This window comes from Phaethon lepturus, unplaced genomic scaffold (genome assembly GCF_000687285.1).
Source record: "Phaethon lepturus isolate BGI_N335 unplaced genomic scaffold, ASM68728v1 scaffold4781, whole genome shotgun sequence".
NCBI classification, from domain to species: Eukaryota; Metazoa; Chordata; class Aves; order Phaethontiformes; family Phaethontidae; genus Phaethon; species Phaethon lepturus.
Window position 1 is genome coordinate 62,293 of NW_010516817.1, and position 22,053 is coordinate 84,345.

Genomic DNA, 22,053 nt, shown 5'->3' on the forward strand with positions numbered 1-22,053 from the left:
TTTAGTTAGTTTCTTAATTACATTGGAGTCTAAGTCCATATACTTACATTCAACAGGGCCTTAATAGTCTCTGCTTCCCACCAATCTACACAATAACTTTGGTTCCAGTTTTATGAGGCAATTCTGGATATCACTTTCTCCCTTACTATTCTCTCCATGTAGCTAATGATGCTGAGCCACCAAACAGGGTATGAGCATGGACTTCAACTTCCCTCTCTTGTCACAGTATCTGTGACTAGAAAAGACGACTGTGAAATGAGAACTCAGTAGCAGTTAGTCCCCAGACAAATGAAACGGAACACGCACCCATGCATTGCTATGTAAAGGTACCTTAATGCTTAGCGTGTTCTCAGGGAAAATCTTTCTTTCATAGGGCTGAGGACTATTACTCCCCTAAAGAATTAGCAGTGAAAGGGAAACAGGTGTTGGAATAACACGTGCCTTCTGCTCTGACTGTTTTTACTCCAAATAGGAACAGCTCTATCCTCTAATTCATCGAGGGGAAGGCCTGCTTGCAGTTAAGTAAGCATTTAGAAAACAGCGAAGTAAAATCAAGTTTGATCTTTCTTTTACAGCGAAGCATCCTAGCCATTGTATTGTAGCATTCACTGGCTTACAAACATGACTATCATTACAATACTATTTCACTTAAAAAGGGGAGAAAAACTGACAGAAATTACAACCTAAGAAGCATTAAAAACACTTCTGGTTTGAAAGGTAAATAAGAATGTGTGTTCATAGGAAATTTTTTTTACAAGATCTATACAAAGGCTACATACATCAACTTATGTCTAATACACACACAAATAAAACCATATGGTGTACATGTTCAAATTTTCCTTACAGCATCTGAATGGCAATGAACTTTGAGTGACAGCAGAAAGACATAGATAGAGAAGCAATGAACACTCCAACAGGAGGAAAATGTTGGCCAAGACAGAATTTCTCTTGTAAGAGAAATCTCTTCTCTCTAGAAGATAAATATTTCTAATTATTGATTGGCAGTCTAAAAAAGTATCTGAAAAAGTCAGGTTTCAACACGACATGCAATTTGTGCATGTCAGCAGAATGCAAGAATTAGTAAAATGTACTCCAGATTTATCCTCTTCTTTCCTTTTGCATTATTTATAGGCACAGTCATTTGATAATGTAACAGCAAAAGTAGAAAAAAAGAAGTGTTTATTGCACCAGTTTATTAGAAGTTGCCAGTCAGGGAAAGATCCAGCATAGAAAAATCAAAGTTTCCTGGAACAGGCAGCAACAGAAGTGTTTTCATGTACATAACTGAATCATTCTCATGTTAAGACAAATTGCACCAGTGAAATTACTTAAATTACACCAAAGATCAGTGGTTATAAAGGTCTGGAGAGACTACTATAATAACCAAGTTTGGCTTCCTGCATAGCATGCTCCAGAGAATGTCCACTGAGAAGTTTAGAGCCTAACAGAGACCGAGAGATTGTTCAAGTTAGCTAGCACTGCCTTCCAGGCCAGTTCTTGTTCAAGGACCTCAGCCTGTGGAGTAAACAGGCTCTGTAAACAGCAGAGCATGGTACTCTATCCTTAAGATCCAAAATAGAAGTTCTTAGCCAAAACAGACTCCTCGATTGGCTTGAAACTACTCGGAAACTAATAGTATGAAAGTCCTGAAGAGAGCAATGCACAAATTAATAGATTAATTTGATACACTGAGAAGCGGCTGATACAAGAGAACAGTCTGCCAGAAACTATAAGCGAAACATGCTGCCTACTTCTAGCTTTAGAGTGAAGGCTATAAGAATTTCTCTTCTTAGCACTGCCGTACTTGACAGAGAAATGAGGCAGTGGCACCAGATCACCCTTTTCATTATTTCCTTGTTCCATCCTGTCAATCCGAGGCTCTATTTTCACTCCCTCATTTCCAATACAGTTTCTGTTTTAGCTTGTCTGGCTCATCCACTGGCTCTGTTCATGCTCTTCTATGCCCTATTTAAAAGACATTTCATTTTCATTCTTCAAGAGAAGTGACTTGTTCACTACCAGTATTCCCACCATCATCACAGATGTTTCTGTGCTGACTACTGTTTTTGGGACCTGTCAGCTGGAAAACTGTTAAACCATGCACTCTAGTGTTTTTTTCAGTGGTCATATTTTAAAACAGAAAGTCGTATGGTAGCAAGTTGAATACTGTACAGAGTTTTAACTGTATTATATTTATGCTTCTATTCTTTTCACTCAGTCACATAATCTGAGGTACTTTCAGGTACTCTCTACAACTACCTGAAAGGGGGTTGTGGCGACGAGGGTGTTGGCCTCCTCTCCCAAGTAACTAGTGATAGGACAAGAGGAAATGGCCTCAAGTTGTGCCGGGGGAGGTTTAGATTGGATATTAGGAAAAATTTCTTCACTGAGAGGGTGGTCAAGCATTGGAACAGGCTGCCCAGGGAGGTGGTGGAGTCTCCATCTCTGGAAGTGTTCAAAAAATGTGTGGATGTGGCGCTTCAGGACATGGTTTAGGGGACATGGTGGCGCTGGATTAATGGTTGGACTTGATGATCTTGAAGGTCCTTTCCAACCTAGTGATTCTGTGATTCTGTGAATCTCATCAAGAAATGAAATCAGGTTTTCTTGAAGTGACCTGTTCTCCATAACATCCCTGGAACAAAACAGTAAATGATCTGTACTCATAGCTGATGTTCCATTTATACCGTGATGATGCTGGGAAAGTTCTGATGGCTGCAGTTCAATGGATTTTATTTCTAGAGCTACTATGTTTCACAGCCTTTCTGGTTCAATATCATTAGGGCCAAGACCTCTCGTTGAGTAAGTCTCTGTTCTGAAACACCTTAAGAATGAGAACACTGGATGGAACAAGGTAGAGGAACCTGAGGACTGTTCTGCATTTTTTAATCCACCCTCTACACACATCATTGGTTATCAATGGATGGAAGGTTTGCAGTCTGATAACTTATCTCTGAACTCAGTACCTTACTTCATTTGCACAAAGATGCATACAAATATATAGCTTGATCAGTTAGCTATGCCAGTATTGATGATGTTAACACAGATGAAAATGGCATAATAACTGTAGTGAGAAAAGAATGGACTGTTATTTCTGCAGATCTGAAAAAGAGAAATGTAATCCCTGCAAGGCAAAGGCAGCTTTTTTTTTAATAGCTTTTGCTATTCAGAAATTATAAGGTATTCTTCACAGTTGTACATTATAACCATTTGGTGCCGAGGTCTTCAACTAGTATAGTTCACCATATGTTTAATAAGTAAATGGTGGGTGATGATTTACACTCACATAAGATATTGTCCTTTGATTTTTAATAAGTGTTTAGATAAAAGCTATTAAAATGCAGAGCTTCAGTTTTAATAAGCATGCTTTACAACAGAAACATTGCAACCCAATTCTAGAGATATATCTCTCAAAGAATCCCCAGGTTAATAAATCTAATAAGATCACCCATTTCAACTGTCTGGAAAGCGTAATTTATTATCTCAAAAAAATCTAGAATTTTATTTCATTGCAATTTGGGATAAGGATATAGAATTTCAATTTTAAGAACAAAATAGCTTAAAATATTATATTTTGCAAGCATCAAAATCTTTTAACAACCATCAAAAAGTTCAGGAACCTCAAGCCCAGTAATAGCCATTTTAATTCTATTTTCAGTGCAGTAGTTAGAGAAAGGATGAGAAGAAAGTAAATTGGCTAAAGACAGGACTGTTCAGTGCAAACACTTAAATAAGAATGTTAGATAAACTTGCCTATGCCCTAAGATAAGGCAGAGCAAGAAGCAGAAGAGGTTTTTTAACTAGACCATCAGTCTATCACAATACTGATGCCAAAATAGTGAATATAACAAGAACAACAAAAGTTACATGAAGTCATCAAATACTATTAAATCTTTCAGAAATAGAGCCAGAACGATTTAATAGGGTTGTGGGCATGGGCTTCTCTTTTCTCATCACTAACCATTAGCTCCTCAGTCAGTTAAATGTCCCTGGGAAGCCAAAGATTTTCCCCTGAAAGACTTTGCACCCTATGGTAGAAACTGCCATACTCAGCAGTAATGATCCCAACCGATCCAGTGATCCCAGCAGCGACAATCCTCCATCCCAAAGGGAAGGAATACAAACTATTTCTAACCTACTTTTTCCTTTCCCTAGGGAAGGCTGAAAAAGTGGAAACATCTCAGCTGGGAAAGGATAGGAGAGTGGCATGTAACAACAGAGACAGCAGATCAGGCTAGGCCACACAGATGTGGTGCAGAGCTTGAACAGAAGTGGGTGCTCATAAATACTAAACTTTTATCTGTGGGTACTAAAACTACCAGTTTTGCTATTATAATTGTTTGTAATCACAATCCTAACAATTATGGTATTACACTATAATACTGAGAGATACCATTATATTAAACATATCCTACTTTCACACTTTTATGGCAGAGATGACCTTCAACAGTGCCTAATTCTGCCATGGCTGCCAAGTATCATCCTACTGCCACAGCATAAAGACCTCCACATCCACTGAGGAATCATTCTAAGATTAGTGCTTCATGCTCAGAAAGGAAAAGGACTTTGCAGCCTCTTCCCACTGAAGCATCAGGCTGCTGCTTCAGCTCCTTCCAGATTTTTCCCCTTGGCTTCTATGGGCAGAAGCACCAAATATTGTTCTGATCCTACCTTTGCATATTTGGACTGAGCAAGTTATTCCTACAAGCAAAGCAGGAAGAAACTACTAAAATTCACTCTTGTAATACAGCTGTAGGAGAAGCTCTAAGCTGATTCTAGTAAAACTTTCCAAAAGTTGATAGGTCCCAAGAATGTTTCTCACAGCTTACCTCTCTGCATTGATTCCACAGGTCAGACTAGTCCTTGCAATAAATTAAATGCAACCCAGGCCCAGGGCTGTTTTCTGATTTGGAGTGTTAGGGCCTGTGGTCTGGAGTACTTCTATTGCATTTTAGAACATCCACAATATGTGAGAGAGAATCAAAAAAATGTACTGCCCCCTGGCACCAGATACCTACATGGACTTCTAGGGCAAGGGGTCATGTCACTTTGTTAAGACTGATGACAGTTCTGTTGTCTGCAGGTCATCTGAAGGAAGCTCATGACCTAAAATCTGCAGTGATAGTCCAAGGATAAAAATGAGCTTTTCAATTATATACTGTGTAGCCAACCAATCTACCTGCAAGATGTAGAACTGTTGTTCACTAACGAACTTAACAATTTTTCTTATTAAAATTTTACAGTGACAATTGAAGTGTTGGATCTTAGGAGAAAAAATTCTGGAAAGGTACCAGGTAAAGGACAATTTGGTACAAAAAGCAGCATTTATCTGAGGTTTCTTTTTATCAGAGGAAAGAAATCAAGTTACTCAATTGCTTCTATAACTGAAAGGAATAAATTGAACCTGTTTAACCTATGGCACCTGTCCTGGTTTCAGTCCGGATAGAGCTGGTTTTCTTCACAAAAGCCAGTGTGAAGCTGTGTTTTGGATTTGGGATGAGAAAATGTTGATAACATGCTGATGTTTTGAGTTGTTGCTAAGTAGTCAAGGACTGTCCAGCTTTTCGTGCTGGGCTGCCAGCAAGAAGGCTGGGGGTGCACGGGGAGCTGGGGGGGGACACAGCCAGGACAGCTGACCCAAACTGGCCAAAGGGATATTCCATACCACACAACATCATGCCCAGTACATAAACTGGAGTTGGCTGGGGAGCGGAAATCGCTGCTCAGAGACGGGCTGTCGATCGCCGGGTGGTGAGCAATTGCTGTATTGGGCATCACTTGTTCTTGTACATTCCTTTGTCGGTATTATTATTGTTGTTATCATTGTCGTTTCCTTCTCTCTTGCTGTCCTGTTAAACTGGTTTTATCTCAACCCATGAGTTTTTTCCCAATTCTCTCCCCCGTCCCACTGGGGGAGGGGGAGTGAGTGAGCGGCTGCGTGGTGCTTAGTTGCTGGCTGGGGCTAAACCACAACACATCCTATGACAAATTATGCAGCAGTCTCAAGGTTGGAAGTAGCTTTAGAATAATGCTCGGTTTCTAACTATTTCACTTTAGTACCCGCTGATTTTTAATTGAAATGATTTAACAGAAGAAGGAATATGAACTTACTTCAACACTGGTGGTTGCCAGAACCCTCATCTGAAAAAAACAAAAATATGTTGTCACAATAATAAGTTAGCAGTTTGATTAAAAATCTGAACAGTCAGCTCTCCTGTATCACAGGCAGAACAGAACAGCAATAGCCAAGAAAAAGAATTTGCAGTTAAGATCTTCTGAGAAAGATCTTTAATCTACCTACTGTCTGTTCCCCTATATATAGTGAGGAACTTAAAACCTCTCTTTCTCTCACAGTTGTTTCATGGTTTGTTTGTTGTTTTTTTTTTAAGTTGAGATGGTGGAACGAGGAAAATAAGACCCCCCCCCGCCTTTTTTACAGTGGAGTACAGATCAGCTGTTCTGATGGAATTGTGCTTCTAACTGTGCTAGAACAGTTTCAGCTCCTGTAAGAGGTGGAATGTACCACACAGAAACCCAAGCTAATGCTGGCCCAGACAACATGTCACCTAGTGCCAGCAAAATACCAGGTAACACATTAGGCTGCAGTAGGAATATCCATATTGGTACAGCATCTTTCAGCAAAGTTAACTATTGGTGCACAGCATAGCATGTGACTCAAAAACGGAAGTGTTTAAAGTCACAGGGTGGTAGACATACCTGTCACCATCATCCAGTAGACACAGGGTTACCTTCTTTGTCCTTTAACAAAACTACTATTCAGTTTTCAAAAGCAGTTTCAACCTTCTCCCTTTTGAAGCACCCAGAGCTACTTTTTCACCTCCTCTAGCCCCTGCCCCTCATCAGTACTTAATCAGTGGTGTCTCATTCCCACCCCAGCAATTCCACATTTCATAAGCCAGGAAGCTAGGATCAAAGTCTTTCTTCCCGTGGAAGTGTGATGTCCAGTGTCATCACAGACAGTCTTTGTGCAGAGTTTAAAACTATTGTTAATCAAGAGCTTAAAATCCATGCACTGTTATCAGATTTGGCTTTATCTACAGTGACATTAACATTTACATTAACTATTAATTCTGTGCTGATCAAGGCAGGAACCATGCCTGAGAACCTGAGAAGGTTAAGTGTCTCATGTTCTAGAGTAAGCAGGCAATGGCTGATAATGCAGAGCTGCATACAGGTGTTGAAGCACATTAGGTCCACAATTGTTGCAGAAAGCAATGTTTAGACCTCAAATAGACTTATAGAATCACAGAATCATTTAGGTTGGAAAAGACCTTTAAGATCATCAAGTCCAACTGTAAACCTAACACTGCTAAGTCCACCACTAAACATAGCCCTAAGTGCCACATCTACAAGTCTTTTAAATACCTCCAGGGATAGTGACTCAACCACTTCCCTGGGCAGCCTGTTCCAATGCTTGATAACCTTTTCAGTGAAGAAATTTTTCCTAATATTCAATGTCAACCTTCCCTGGCAAACTTGAGGCCATTTCCTCTCATCCTATCACTTGTTACTTGGGAAAACAGACCCACATTCACCTGGTTACTAGCTCCTTTCTGGTTGTTGAGAGCGATAAGGTGTTCCCCAGGCTCCTTTTCTCCAGGCTGAACAACCCCAGCTCCCTCAGTTGCTCCTCATGAGTTGTGCTCTAGACCATTCACCGGCTTCGTTGCCCTTCTTTGGACATAGTCCAGCACCTCAATGTCTTTCTTGTAGTGAGGGGCCCAAAACCGAATGCTACCCAAGGTGCAGCCTCACCAGTGCTAAGAACCTCCTAGTCTGCAAATTAATATTTCTTTGCCTTCACTTCAATTTCTGATAGCTGCAGATGTGTAAGAGAGCATGGGATTTCTTATCATAGGGTTAACAACAGTGTCCAAGGCCTCATTTAGACAATTAGATTCACTAGCAATTTATATGTAGCAGATGATGGAAGTCTCTCACTGGTGAAACAGGAGATGATCTTGAAAGCTCTCCTGATGTATACAGACTAAGTTAAACATTCTTAAAGCCATCTAACATGACTGACACTAATTATTTGCTGATAAAAAATCTGATTAATTCTTATTTAACTGAGCTTTAATAGGTTGACAAGCAGTGATATGGTTTGCAACCTCTTTATTTTTCCTATTCTTATTTGTAAATCAGGTTTTAAAAAAAAATTTAACTATTCTCAGTTTCTACCCAGTATCAAATAAAAACTCCTTGTCTAGATTGTCAACTGACTCCAAGGATATAACACAACCATTACGGAAATTGTCAGGTTATATTTGCTTTCCAAAGACCAAAGAGAATAATACTAAGCTGATCTCATGGAAAGAGAGTTGCACTGGACATCTATTGCCACCAGGGTGAATGAACAGAATATGGCCCTGTCTCTTTCTCCACATGTATGTTTCTTACCAGTCAAATGCCCCAGAAGCAGCACAGTTAAAATCTGTAGTATATTAGATTCACTAATTATATCTGACCAAATATTATTTATTTATGTACATGGAACACACTGACTTCTATGGCATAAATGTGCATCCAAGAACACCGTAAGTTTAATAATCTTAAAAATGCAACAGTTATACAAAAATAAGCCTCTCTCTCTATTTGTCAATGCACTGCTCATGAGTTCATATTTTGGCCCCTCCACTCAGAGCGCAAGTCCCACAAAGCAGCATTTTCAGGGCAAGCCTCTTCATATTCCCTTAACAATATGCTGCAAAGCCAAACTAGATAAAACAGCTCACTAGCTAAGATTTTGAGGGCAGGTCGCTTTAAATACTTGGTCTTCGAGAGAAGAATAATGATGCAAAAGTTGCCAACTCTGTATTTGCCTTTGTGATGTGAAGACATATTCTAACAACAGGACTCAAATGACTGCAATGCTAGAGAACTAGAGTTTTCTTTTGCTTGCATCAAGCTATATCAGAGCAATTCTAATGAAGTCAAAAGTCATTTGCTCAGATCAACTGAGATCAGAGATCATATCATGTGTAAAAAATTGCCATTGTAATGCCTTAGTCATTTTCAGAACATACAGTTCTATAAGTGGGATTTGAGGTCTCTAATTCACTGTATTAAGCAGCTGAGCGTAAAATCATTTACACTGCAGTCACTGATGTCAGAGTGACACCAATCCAGTCCGTGAGGAGGCAGCAATTCAACTTGAAAATAGCATGGGAAAGTAGGGGGTAGGGAAGACAGCTATTTTTAACATTATACTTTGTGAAATTATTTTTCGGAGGTACATAAGCGGGATAATGCTCTGGAGGACAAAGAACTAGGCTTTCAAATAAATTATTTTAGTATTTACCAAAACTGCAGTACTGCTTTGTTGTTTAATCATACACAGGACTCCTTTCTTGCTTTACACGCTCTTGTCATAAGCATTATGCACTAATTATCTAAAACCCCTAGAAAGCATTACTGCTGCTTTAAAGCTTTACTGCATTGTCTGAAACAATTTTTAATAAACTGATTGTATTAAAATTGTACAAATGTAAAGCACCAATGAGCATAGATGTGTGTTGTACCTCATAGCATCTAAATAGTAATATAATAATCTGGGAGACTCATTTACAAATTCTACTTTAACATCTTGAGCCTGAACTTCTACTTAAAATGGTACAGATCTCCTTACAGTTTGTTGATAACGGGAGTTAACTGTGAAGCAGTGTCATGCAGACAGAAAGTTCAAGAATTTCAAGCTTCTAGATGTTGCTGTATTGAATAATTCTTCTTTGCAAAGAACTGATAAATGTTTCTGTCCATTCTAGATATTCTCAGTAGCTGTAGAGTTAATTCAGAGTTAATTCTCTGGTTTCCACTGTATATGCTAAAGTTAATTCCAATAGCATATTTTGTATTATGGGAAACTTTTTCTAAAAAGAATTGAAGATTATTTTCTATTAAAATAACTTCTGTTAAGCATGTCTTTTATTATCCATCTCTACATTCTGTCAAATTCTGTGGACTCTTCAGTAGGTTTATAATTGTAAATAACAATGTTTATTTCCTAGTGTACCTAAAAATATAGGAAAAGTTAACTTTAATAAAATGAGAGTTCTATATTTTTTTAATAGGTAAGTTTGCATGCTAGATCACATTTCACTCAGTTCCCATATATAATGCCTAATGGAATAATAAAAAGGTTTGTTTGAGTCAGAATTACCTGGTTGTTAAAAATAGTTAGCACTCCTTTCTGAGACGATGTTACTGTGAAATCCAGATGGGGCACCTTCACTATATCCGTAATCACATCTTGTCTCTTGACAACTGTCAATGACAAAATATTACTTTTCACCTTACAGACACAGAAAATCTAAACAAACAGAACCGTAACATCAGAAACGTTTTATCTTCCTGAAATCCATATTGGTACCAACTCCAAGGCAGTAATGCATTATATCATAGATTATCCTACACTTGACTTAAATAACCATGTTGCATTTTTAAATATCATTAATACCTTATGGATGTGTTAGTTCTTTCTACATTATTTAAAAATACAGAAAGGCAAAGAGTAACTGCATAAATAAATAGTTTGAGTCAGACAAATTCATAATTTCAAAATAATTTAGGAGAATGGAGAACTGGGCAAGGCAGCACTGGAGTGTTCAGACACAATGAGTTTAGTAAAAAACCATATATTCTGGAACACATAATAATAATAAGCATGCATAATAACCAAAGACAGACATACAATCTTATCACTGTACTTTCAATAAAGTGTGCAACATATGGCATTAAAAAAAATGTTTTTGGATACAAGATGAAGTATGTCACCTGCATGAGTAATCTGCTGTTTTTCGGACACAAGGAAAACCATGTTTTCTTCTTTCAGCTGGGAAGACGTGGCATCACTTTCTCCTATGAAATAGCCAAAAATCTAAACAAAACAAAATAGAACAAACCAAACAATTTACAACAAAACTACTTCTGGAATATATGTTTATATGTATAAAGTAAAATATTTATCTCACATTTTTCGCATTTAATATTCTTTGAGTAAGTTTCCCAGTGTTATTTGCCTTAACCATTAGCTGTCAATACGACTTTAGATTGCTGAGGTCTGCTACTCAGGCACAATCTTTCTTCAATGTTTGGAAAGAAGCCAGCATACACAGGACTTCTAGGAATAAAAAACATCTAGTTGATAAAGCGGTTAGTATAGCTTTGCCTTATAACAATTGTTTGTAAATAATCATCTTCAATTTCCTTTTTCCAGTTTTACCTACTTGTGGTTCCTCTGCTAGACCTTAGCTAGAAGAAAAAACAGTAAAAGGCAGACAAAACAGACTTCTCTAAATGTATAAACTGAGAGATTCAAAGTAGCATATGGTTTAGCCTACAGAGAAGAGCTTTTCCATAAAGTTATGTAGATTCTAATTTGCCTGAAAAAAAATTGAATATGAAGTCCATTTTTAAAAATTATTTTTTAAAGAATTAAAGAATCACCCTAAGCCTGGCAATGTTCCATTTGTACTGATCATGATGGACATCCCTACACAGGATATTCAGGTAAGTAGCTCATTTCTGCTCCAGGGTGTGACAATACTGCAGCTGAAATGCTCTTCAAACCTCAAGCTCCGTACCCAAGAGTAGGTTAGTCATTTCCTCAGGAAATGAGTTCAGACCCACTCAGCTGTACAGATTTTTTAATCTCCTTTCTCATATTATGGACATTATATATATTCACTTTTTTCCATGAGTTCTAAAAGCAATGCCCCTTTGGATGCAGGACAAAACTTTGCACTTTTTCTAGTTTAGTATCTTTCATGTTATACAACAAAACTCCCATTTTTCTTCTTTGAGAGATTCAGATGTACATCTTTCAAAAAAAATGTTCTTACACAATATTACTTTTCATCTCTCACTTCACAGCTACCTCCTTACCATGCACACAGTTATTATCGATGATACACCATCAGTCAATAAATAATCTGTCTATTATACCCCTTAGATTCCTCCTTCTAGTTTCTTGTAATATCACCTTGTTTTTCCATGCTGTATTCAAACAGGATACAGGATTTAGAACCCTAAATTCCAGGTGTACGCTCCTTCTGCAAAGTCATAAGAACATAATCTTCATGATGACCAGCATGAATCAAAAAGTGGTAATACTAGTAATTCATACATATGGGCTGTTTTTCATGTTATAGCATTTTCACAGTTTATTCTCACTGTTTCAAGTTCCATCTGAATCCCCCAATTGTTTAGTATTAAATAGAAGGGTTCTGAAAGGATTAGTGTGGCTAGAACATTATAATGGAGTGTTTCCCCGAAAAATCAAGGATATACTCTTTCCACTGTCATCAATTAATATTCCTGTAGCAGGTGTCCACCTGTAATACGTATAAAGTCAGTGTTACAGAATCACAGAATCACAAAGTCATGAGGTTGAAAAGGACCTCTTGGGATCATTTAGTCCAACTCCACTGTCCAAGGACGTCAGCTACACCAGGTTGCCCAGGACCATGTCCAGCTGGGTTTTGAATGTCTCTAAGTATGGAGACTCCACAAACACTTTGGGCAATTTGTTCCAGTGTTTGATGTACCCTCATGGTAAAAAAAGTGTTTTCTTGTGTTTTCATTGTGTTGAATGTGAAACACATTTCATGTGTTGAATGTGAAACACATTTCATGTGTTTCAGTTTGTGCCTATTGCCTCTTGTCTTAGAATCACACAGAATAGAATAGAATAGAATCATAGAATAGTTTAGGTTGGAAGGGACCTTTAAAGGTTGCCTAGTCCAACCCCCCTGCAATAAGCAGGGACATCTTCAACTAGATCAGGTGGCTCAGAGCCCTGTCCAATGTGTCCTGTCAGTGGGCACTATGGAGAATAGTCTCTCTCTCTCTTCTTCATTCCCCCACCCCGCTTAGGTACTTCATACAATGTTAAGTCTTCTCCAGACTAAACAGTGTCAGGTCTCCCAATCTTTCCTCATATGAGAGATGCTCCAGCCCCTTAGTCATCTTCATAGCCCTTCACTGGACTTGCTCCAGTAGCTCCATATCTCCCTTGGCAGCCCAGACCTGGACACTGTACTCCAGGTGTGGTCTCAAGTCCTGAACAGAGAGGAAGGATCACCACATGTGATCTGCTGGCAATCCTTTTCCTAAACCAGCCTAGGATACTGTTGTCCTTTGCTACAAGGGCACGTTGCTGGCTCATGTTCAAAAGACCAGGGGTCTTCTGTGCAGAGCTGCTTCTCAGCTGGTCTCTCACCAGTGTATACTGGTGCATGGGAGTATTCCTTCCCAGGTGCAGGACTTCACACTTCCCTCGTTGAACCTCATGAGGTTCCTGTCAGCCCATTTCTCCAGCCTGTTGAGGTCCCGCTGAATGGCAGCAGCACAACCCTCTGGTGTATCAGCACTCCTCCCAGTTTCGTGTTTGCAAATTTGCGGAGGAAGCACTCTCTCTCATTGCCTAGGTCATTAATGAAGATGTTAAATAGTGTTGGTTCCAGTATCAACCCCTGGCATACACCACTAGTGGCTTGCCTGTGACTGGGTTTTTTATCACTTAGGAGTTCAGCCAGTATTCTTTTCACCTCACTGCCCACTTATTTAACCCATACTTTGTCAGCATGTCTATGAGTATGTTATGGGAGACAATGTCAAAAAACTTACTAAAGTTGAGGTAAACAACATCCACTGTGCTGCCCTTCCCACCACGCTAGTCACTTCATTGTAGAATACTATCAGGTCAGTTAAACATGATTTCTTTGATTGCTCCTTTGTAAATTCATGCTGACTACTCCTGATCACCTTCTTGTCCTACGTGTTTTTGGAAATGGTTTCAAGAATTAGTTGCTCCATCACCTTCACCAAGAATCGAGGCAAGGCTAGTTGTCCTGTACTTCCATGGATCCTTTCTCTCACCCTTATTGAAGATAGGAGTGACATTTTGTTTTCTTAAGTGTATGTTCCCATTTTCTGGGCAGTGGAGAACAGTCTCTTCACCTGTCTGGGGATTAAGGTTTTGGTAGGAGGACTTCTTCTTTAATGATAGAGTGAGCTGGTATCACGTCACTCCTGAGTCCTGACAGGATGCTGAATGCAGTGGTTGGGGGAGGCCAGTAGCTGCCCTAAAGCCAACAGAGGTGGAAGTTCTCAGTGAGACACCTAGGTGTGTCCTGTCGTGCTTCCTGTAGGCATGAGGCAGTGCCACATCTAATCTTTTGCTTCTGCCCAGCAAACAGAACACTGCCCAAAGAAAAAGCATCTTAGAAATCAGTTACAGCTGCATAAATGGCTTCTGCTGACTCCAACATGAAGACAGGGGATCCCAACAAGCCTCACCCCATAATGTCTACCAGAGATTGACAAAGAGCATAAAAGGTGAAGCAAAATGCAATTTACACATCTTTCAGATGTTTGCTAATAAAAAATAGAGCTTTCAAAGTGCCAGCTACATTTGGGAAAGAGATGCAGAGGTCAGTTTCCCAAGTCATTGATAAACAATAGCTGTTAAGACTGTCCAGGACAAGTCTTTAAAATTTTGAAGCCAGTAAGTGACTAAGAGTAGATCCTAATTTAACTAAAGATAAATTTAAATTTATTTTTTTTTTAATAAAAAAGTGTCCTTTCAGTATGTGTATACTGTTGCGGAGACTACTGGAAACTTAGGAAACCCTTGAACATGGAAGTACTTGAAGAAGAGAAACATCAGGAGGATAAAGAAATAGGAACACTCACACAAGGCCATGATCTTTTAGGTCATGAAAATATATTTGGAAGATTTTGTGAAGCTAAAGAGAGGCCAGGTATGGAGTGTTAAATTTGAAAATATTAGATCTGTGAGAGTAGGAAGAGAGGAACAAAGGGTCAGTGATAGAGTTTTGGGAAAGGAGGACGGGGGGAGAGAAAAGGAGATTATAAAAGAGAAATATCAAAAGAACAAAGTGACGTGTATCCCTGTTTCTTGACTTTCAAGACTGAGGGCATGCTCAGCAGTGCCAAAAGCAGCAGGGGAACACAGAATAACAGGGACGAAACACAGTCCTTTTAGAAAAAAATCATTAGAAAACTGGTCCACAGACAGCAGACACCATGATGGCTATTTAGGATGTTACAGAAAGTAACTGTTATCAATGATACATTTGAAAAATTAAGTGATAAAAAGGAAGTTGAAGCAAGATCAAGGCTACTCACATTGCTCACAGGGGGTAATTAATGATATGTCCAAGTTGCAGTTTATAAATGTGATTTGTCTAATATAACTAGTAGGTTAATGAACATTATAAGAAGGAATATATCAGATAAGGGAGGCATATCTGTCTCAAACAACAGCTGGTCTCAACTAGAATACCCAGAATACTTTCCAGTCTTAAAGGTTCAATTACCATTTCAACAGAGTTTTCAAGCATGTAAAGGAGCAGATTTGCACCTTTTTTTCCCTCCAGAAAAAGAAAACTTTCGCTTAAAAGGAATGAAAAAGCTAAGGAGGATGAGAAAAGCAAGTAGGACTTAGGCTGGTCAAGTGTGAAATAGAGTAAACTTTAAAAAAAAAAAAAAAAGTAAAAAGAGGAAGAGCTACAGATATGGGTAGAAGAAAAGGGTCTGTGATCCTCACCAGTAAGTAAATATGTACATCTTTGAATGTCAAGAGGTGAAAAAGAGACGAGGAGACTTTAGAGTTGTAGTACAGCTACACTTATAAGCCTGTGGCATAGAAGAACAAAGAACACTGGCTTCATTCCTGACATTAGTATTTCACCAGGATTATCTGAACTATTTTGAAACTGCAGAGTTTGTCAGAGAAACAAAATTTAAAAAGACCACCACCATGTAATACATAGGATACAAAGCAATGCCATTTTATTTTATTAGAACCCATTCAAATATGTCTGGAAATACCTGGTTTGATCCAATCATTACAGATAGGATGTTACCACAATCACAGCAGATCAAAAGTTGATGCTGAAGTTATGGTTGATGTAAATTGGGCTTAGACAACAATCAAATGGTCAATGCAATTGTTATTTTTTTTCACTGTAAGCTAAACCTGGAGAGTTCCATGAGTCAGCCATTTTCTTAATTCAATTTGCATCTTTTTCTCTATGCCCAGACTACCCACAAAACAAATCTTATCCTTTTGTCCTGAAAGGAGCTTAGCTTTATGCTTCATAATGTATAGATAGCTTGTAATACATATCACCATCAGATTTTCCACTAAACAGAAAGAAAACAAAAAATTGAAAAAGTCGCTGCAGCTTTTCAGTGCAGTATTGTATTTCAAACTGTGCTGGATAAAGCCATGTCAAAGTAAAGAAATCAATGTCAGATTAAAGCTGATTCAAATAATCCAATCTTTGTTTATTTCATAACTGAATTATTACTTCCATCATGGATGAAATTCCAATTACTTTGTGTTAAATATTTCTCCCCACAAGAGAAAATAAATTAAAACCCCACATTAACACTTTAATAAGGATTCTTTTGAACAGAGAAATAACAAATATTTCTATTTTACTCCCTACAGCAATCAATATAGTCTCACTGATATCCATCTTCTACATGAAATGCATACTGTGAGATGCTGAAGATTCATTGAATACCACACTCATCTTTTTTTGAAGAAAGTTTATACACAGGGCATTTTAAAAGGCTGTCATCAGTCAGCCCATGCTTGGTAAAATCTGAGGAATGCTCATAGAAAGGGTTCTGGATAATTTTATACCAGGCAAATCCCACACAGATTTCATGAGGAAATTAAAGGGGCTTCACCTCTTTTAATAGACCCCACACTGTGCTTGCTTGTGGAATTGTGTAACTCAGGTAACTAGTCTGATGGCATTGGAAAGTCAGGTGAGGTTTTGGAGTAAAAGATACTCACTCCAGTAAATAAACAGAGCTTTCTTCAGTTCTCTTATAAATGAATGAGCCTGAACATAGTTTGCTACTATTCTGCTTCCCTCAACAAAGGACTGTTAGTCTGACAGTCACCATAAATTCATAAGTACTTTTCCCAACAGGTTCCTGTTTCATACCCACAGAGTATATCTTGCTCTATATAGGATATGTATCTAGCTTGCCACATCTACACAAGAGATTATGTCACCTCTCTCCAATCCCATACAAAGAGCAGTAAGAAGTTTGAAATGAGGTAAAGAACTTTGAATAGTACAAGAATTTGACTAGTGCTATAATCATGCAGTACTTAAGCATGCCTGATGGCAGCTGGCCATTTCAAGTGCTTAGCTTAATATAGCTTAAATATAATTAGCTTAAATATAATTCACATCAAATCCAGAAATGTCTTTTCCCCCCCTATTTTTAAAGAGTTTCAAAGAAATGCTGAGCAAAGCCAGGACTTCACCTTTAAGTATCCTCTCATGTTGAAAGAGGAAGGAAGAGAGGATGACATGCAAGTAGGAGACATGCAAAGATAAAAGATTTCAAATTTACCTCTCACAAGGTGAATTTAATAACAGAGGAATTGGATGTGGCCTAAAGTTCCATTTGTTAAAGAGGGCTTATAGGTAAATTCACTAGAAGGCAGTTACATGATGTTTGATGTCCTCTACATCTAACTATTTCACAGATTTCCCCCAGGCCCTCCTTGAAGAAAATCTTTAATGCCTGACATAAGCAAAGTTTGGGAAAAATGTGACATTATAAGTAAAAACAATATTAAGAGAGGTATTAATCAGAAATGTTCCCAAACAGAACCTTATTAAATTGAAAGGACCAAATACACTGTTTTCAGGATGGTATTAGGAAATTACTTGATAGCAATTGTTGACAACATGTAAAGAACAGGTGTTGGGTTATCTTCAAGGTTCAAATAATAATGTGATGTTCCAGTGTAGAATTTATAGTTCATGACACTTGTTAACACCTTGCCCTATGGCTTGAAGTCCAGCAAGGACTTCCCACACGTGCAACACCACCTAAGCTATCACAGGAAAGTTACTGTGTGCTGGAAGTTATGTCCCATCTACACAATTCTGTCTTCAGGTAAAAAACAGCCAAACAAAATCTTGTAGTAACATATGATATTGGATGCTTTTGTACAGATTGGCTCTAAAAATGTAATAATCAGTCATTTTTATAGAACAGTTTCTTGAAACACTATCCATGTGAAATACTTTAATAAAAGATACTTTTCTAGAGCAAGTGTTCAAAATTTCATGCAAAAGAGCGAGCATCATGTTTAAAAGAAACAAGACAAAGTAGTTTTTCACAAAACGTGTAAAACTGTGGATGCTATGGAAGTATCATTTTTAGGTGGGTTCAGAAATAATTTACAAATGCATAGATTGAAAGTTCATCAAGAGATACTAAACACAGAGTGCAGTTGCAACTCTGGCACAGAAAATCCTTAAGCTATGTGCAGCCAGAAGTTAGGAGGGGTAAATCAGATCTACTACTTCATAGTTACCTAATTCTTACACACTTTTTACAAAGATTTGCTATTTACCACCATTAGAGATAGAAAAATGGATTACATGGATCTCACCCATCTACAGACTCAAATAATACATACAGAATTCTCTGGTTAAAAAACTCTCTACTAAAATGCTGCCATACCTCTAATGCCTCAAATTCAAAGTAAAGGCCATATTTATCCCTGTGAAAAGGGGAAGAAGGAGAGGAAGCAGAGGAAAGGGAGAAAAGAAAGGAAAGAGAAGAAAGAGAGGAAGCATTTCTGATGGTTTGGCTAAAGATAGACTTATCCTCAGAGCACAAATTGCATACTCTAGTCATAACAGTTTTTTCATATTGTCAAGAAGCCTGAGGCCAATGCACATCAGTGAAGTAGTTCAGGAGAAGACCTGGACATACTCAGGCTTCATGATCCTGGTGCCTGGTCAGGAACCTAGTGTATCAACCTTTGTTTGAGGATAAGCAGTTCTGGTAGACAACTCAGTGCTCTTTCACAAAACAAGCAGGAAAAATGTTTTTATTTAGTTAGGTCATGCTTTAACATGTATTCATGTGCATCTACATAATAGGCTCAAGGACCTTGGTTCAGAGAGAACAGGGGCCAACTTCCTCAACTCATGTAAACCAGTAGAGCACAATTAATGTTTAATAAGAATTTTGATTTGCAAGCTCATCTGATGTACCAAGCAGATAGGGGTAGGACAGAAAAGTAGTTCACCTATAAATAAAAATGTAACCTACCTAGGCTTTATTTAATTCATTCTAATTAACCTTTCTTATCAGACCTTCAATGGCATGCCTTTATAAAGACAGATAGCTCTCAGAGTTGAAAAGAGTGGAATAAAAAAAATTATACATATTTGGAATAAAAAGTAGTCCTGCTTGCTGAAATTACTGGACTAATTTTGTAGCCAGCACAGTATGAGCAAATCTTGCTCTTAAGAATCTGCTAGAATTAACAGCATGGATTCTCCCATGTGTTAAGCTGTTTTGCATGGTATATTTAAAAGTCTGAAATTAGACAGAGATAGTCAGCAGAAAATCCAGTACAGGGGATCTCTTTAGAAAAAAACTTGTAGAGATAATGCTATCATTTGCAAAATACCCACATGTTTACCCACATGAAAAAGCAGGGAAAGGCAGGGCTCAGCAAAGGTCTTCCATACTTAGTCTTTCAGTGACATGGTGGCCTGAAAGAACTAGTCCTCACTCTAATGAAATAGGTTAGGGATGCCTCTAGGGACCATTTTCATATTTACAACTTACACTTACACTGAATATTGATTTTCTTTTGCTTCACATTCCATGTTTTGGCACTAGGAGCATAGGATTTTTCTTACTTAAACTAAAATTAAAACAGCATAGGGCATAGCATAACACAGCTAGAAAGAGCTAAATTTTTACAGTATTACAAACTCCTTCAGCTCTCAAGGCACATACCAGAATGGATATCACTACCGAAATTTCACAAGAGAAATTCCAAAAACAGATTTTATCCTCCTATCTTCAAATGTCTTCCCTGGAAACTTGCATTTAATCAACAAATGGACACATACAAGTTTCTAAATTGTTTACTATCAAACTAAACATGAAGCCTCTTTCTTTCTCAACTTGTTAAAATTAAACATCACTTCTTGAATAAGATAACAGCAACAAGTAAGTTCCTCTAAGCCAGTTCTTCAGTTTAGTTTTTGTCTAGATCAACCAAAACAATAAATTTTATCTAATTTTATAGCTTCAAAGGCATATCTATTTTCAAACTAACTTTTTTTTTAGGAAATGAATAGCAGCCAGGATAAATAACAAGATTAGGGTGCCCCATTATGCCATGGAGCTCACGAGCAACAGACTCATGAACAACACATAACCAACAGCTAAATACTGTTACCTTTTAAGATTCTAATTAGTTGTCTATATTTGATAAAGTTTTAGAAATCCTTACCTCACACCATTCTGTCCTTGCATCAAGGTTGTTGCTAATTTTCCTGAAAAAGGCCTTAACATTATGATCCTTGACTTCTGGACCAAAAAGTGTCTGTGTGATTGTATAGAATTTATCATAGTCTATCTCACCTGTATAGGAGGAACAATATCCACAGAGTTAAAAACTGTCAAGCTACAGCTTCTTTCCTTATCCCCCCCCCACCTCCTGTCTTACTTCTCCTTCAATATCAATAGCATGCAAGTTCTATCTCCTCACACTCTATTCATAAAAGCATTTTGCAAAAACAGAAGTTCAGTCTTAATGTTCAGCCTTTTCAAAACTACCTGGTTGGCAATGCATGACAGGAAACAGAGAAAAGAATAGGTGCAAAATTCTCACCTCTTCTTTCTTCCCTTACTTTCATACTATGATTCTGGTTTGTTGATCTGAACCTGAATGGTGTCTGGGATAAAGTTTATCTTTTCATGCAACAATAGCCACTACTCTACTTTTTTTTGAGAAAAGCAAAACTTTGCCCTCATTATTTACAATTAAGCAACTGGATTTACATCATTCACAGAATCACAGAAGCATTAAGGTTGGAAAAGACCTTTAAGGTCAAACAAGTCCAACCATCAACACAATACCACCATGCCCACTAAAGTGTGTCCTGAAGTGCCACCATTCATTTGGTTTGTGCTTTTACAAATCATTAGAAATGTCGCATTGTGCTATCTTGTATGTGTGGCAACTCCACCAATTATATTTTGTGAGCAATCACCATAGCATTATAATTTGACCAGAAGTCCTAACAGGAGGAGAAAAGCACTCCGTAGTGCAACCTGCCTATCTCTTGAAAAAATCAAGAAGTCACAATTTGAACATTAATTTGAGGTCTTTCTTACAGTCTTGTCTCTATGACACCTTCTCTCCATATGAAAATTACACTTTTGCATCAGAAAGAGTATCTCTTACCATCATCTTTAATAGACAAGTCTAATCTCTCCTTTGTCTTCTGGGCTACCAATTTTTCAACTAGTTTCTGGAACTCCTTCAAGGCATTCTTGAAATCCAGCAATTCAACAGCAGAGCAACTCTCCTTATCACAATCCTCCTTTTCAGACATCCTTTATTAACAGAGGACAAGGTAAGAGGGAGAGCTCTTCTTACAGCCTGGTTGAAGTCTCGTTTTGCTCCTTAAATCTTAAACTCCTGCATGAGTTCATATGAGATGCAGCTGCATGACAGTTATACCAAGCAGTACATAATAAAAAAGAGGTGACTGGCTTAGCATCTCAAGCTGGCTAGTAGTGAACTGTTGATGTCACAACCCTCAGTTACATCACAGAATCCTACTTGCTGAGTGGCCCTAGGTCACGAACCAGGTTCACTAATAACCTGGCATGTGAGATTATTTCATGGTATCTTGTGCAATTGGTGGTTGAAGAGGCATGAACTTTCTTACTTCCAGAGACAGACAAGGATTTCATCAGGGTTCAATTCTGCTATGCTGGCACCGCTTTAGCAATATGTGATCACATTCTCCCATATGAATACACCTTTGAGACTAGCTATTGGTAGCTTATATCTTTCAGACTTTTGTACTGAGTGAGGAGGAAGGAAGATTATACCAGTTATCTCTAAGTTTCATATTGTCTTTTTATGCTTTGGATTATTTTCAAGTTTTCTGACAAAGGCTGCACACCAACTAACACAGTTAT

The 22,053-nt window shown here is 38.0% G+C and overlaps 1 protein-coding gene across 1 annotated transcript in view; it reads right to left on the reverse strand.

Moving 5' to 3' along the window:
* The window catches only part of WDR64 (WD repeat domain 64), a gene marked incomplete at its 3' end in the record, with an annotated part of 78,526 nt that extends 57,068 nt beyond the window's left edge, over positions 1–21,458 (reverse strand). Inside the window, exons 1-5 of the mRNA XM_010296174.1 lie at positions 21,308–21,458; positions 20,351–20,481; positions 10,795–10,897; positions 10,181–10,284; positions 6,112–6,141 (exon numbers count right to left, since the gene is read on the reverse strand). Coding sequence (XP_010294476.1) covers positions 6,112–6,141; positions 10,181–10,284; positions 10,795–10,897; positions 20,351–20,481; positions 21,308–21,458 — 519 coding nt within the window. The remainder of the gene's footprint in view (positions 1–6,111; positions 6,142–10,180; positions 10,285–10,794; positions 10,898–20,350; positions 20,482–21,307) is intronic.
* Between the last annotated feature and the right edge of the window lie 595 nt (positions 21,459–22,053).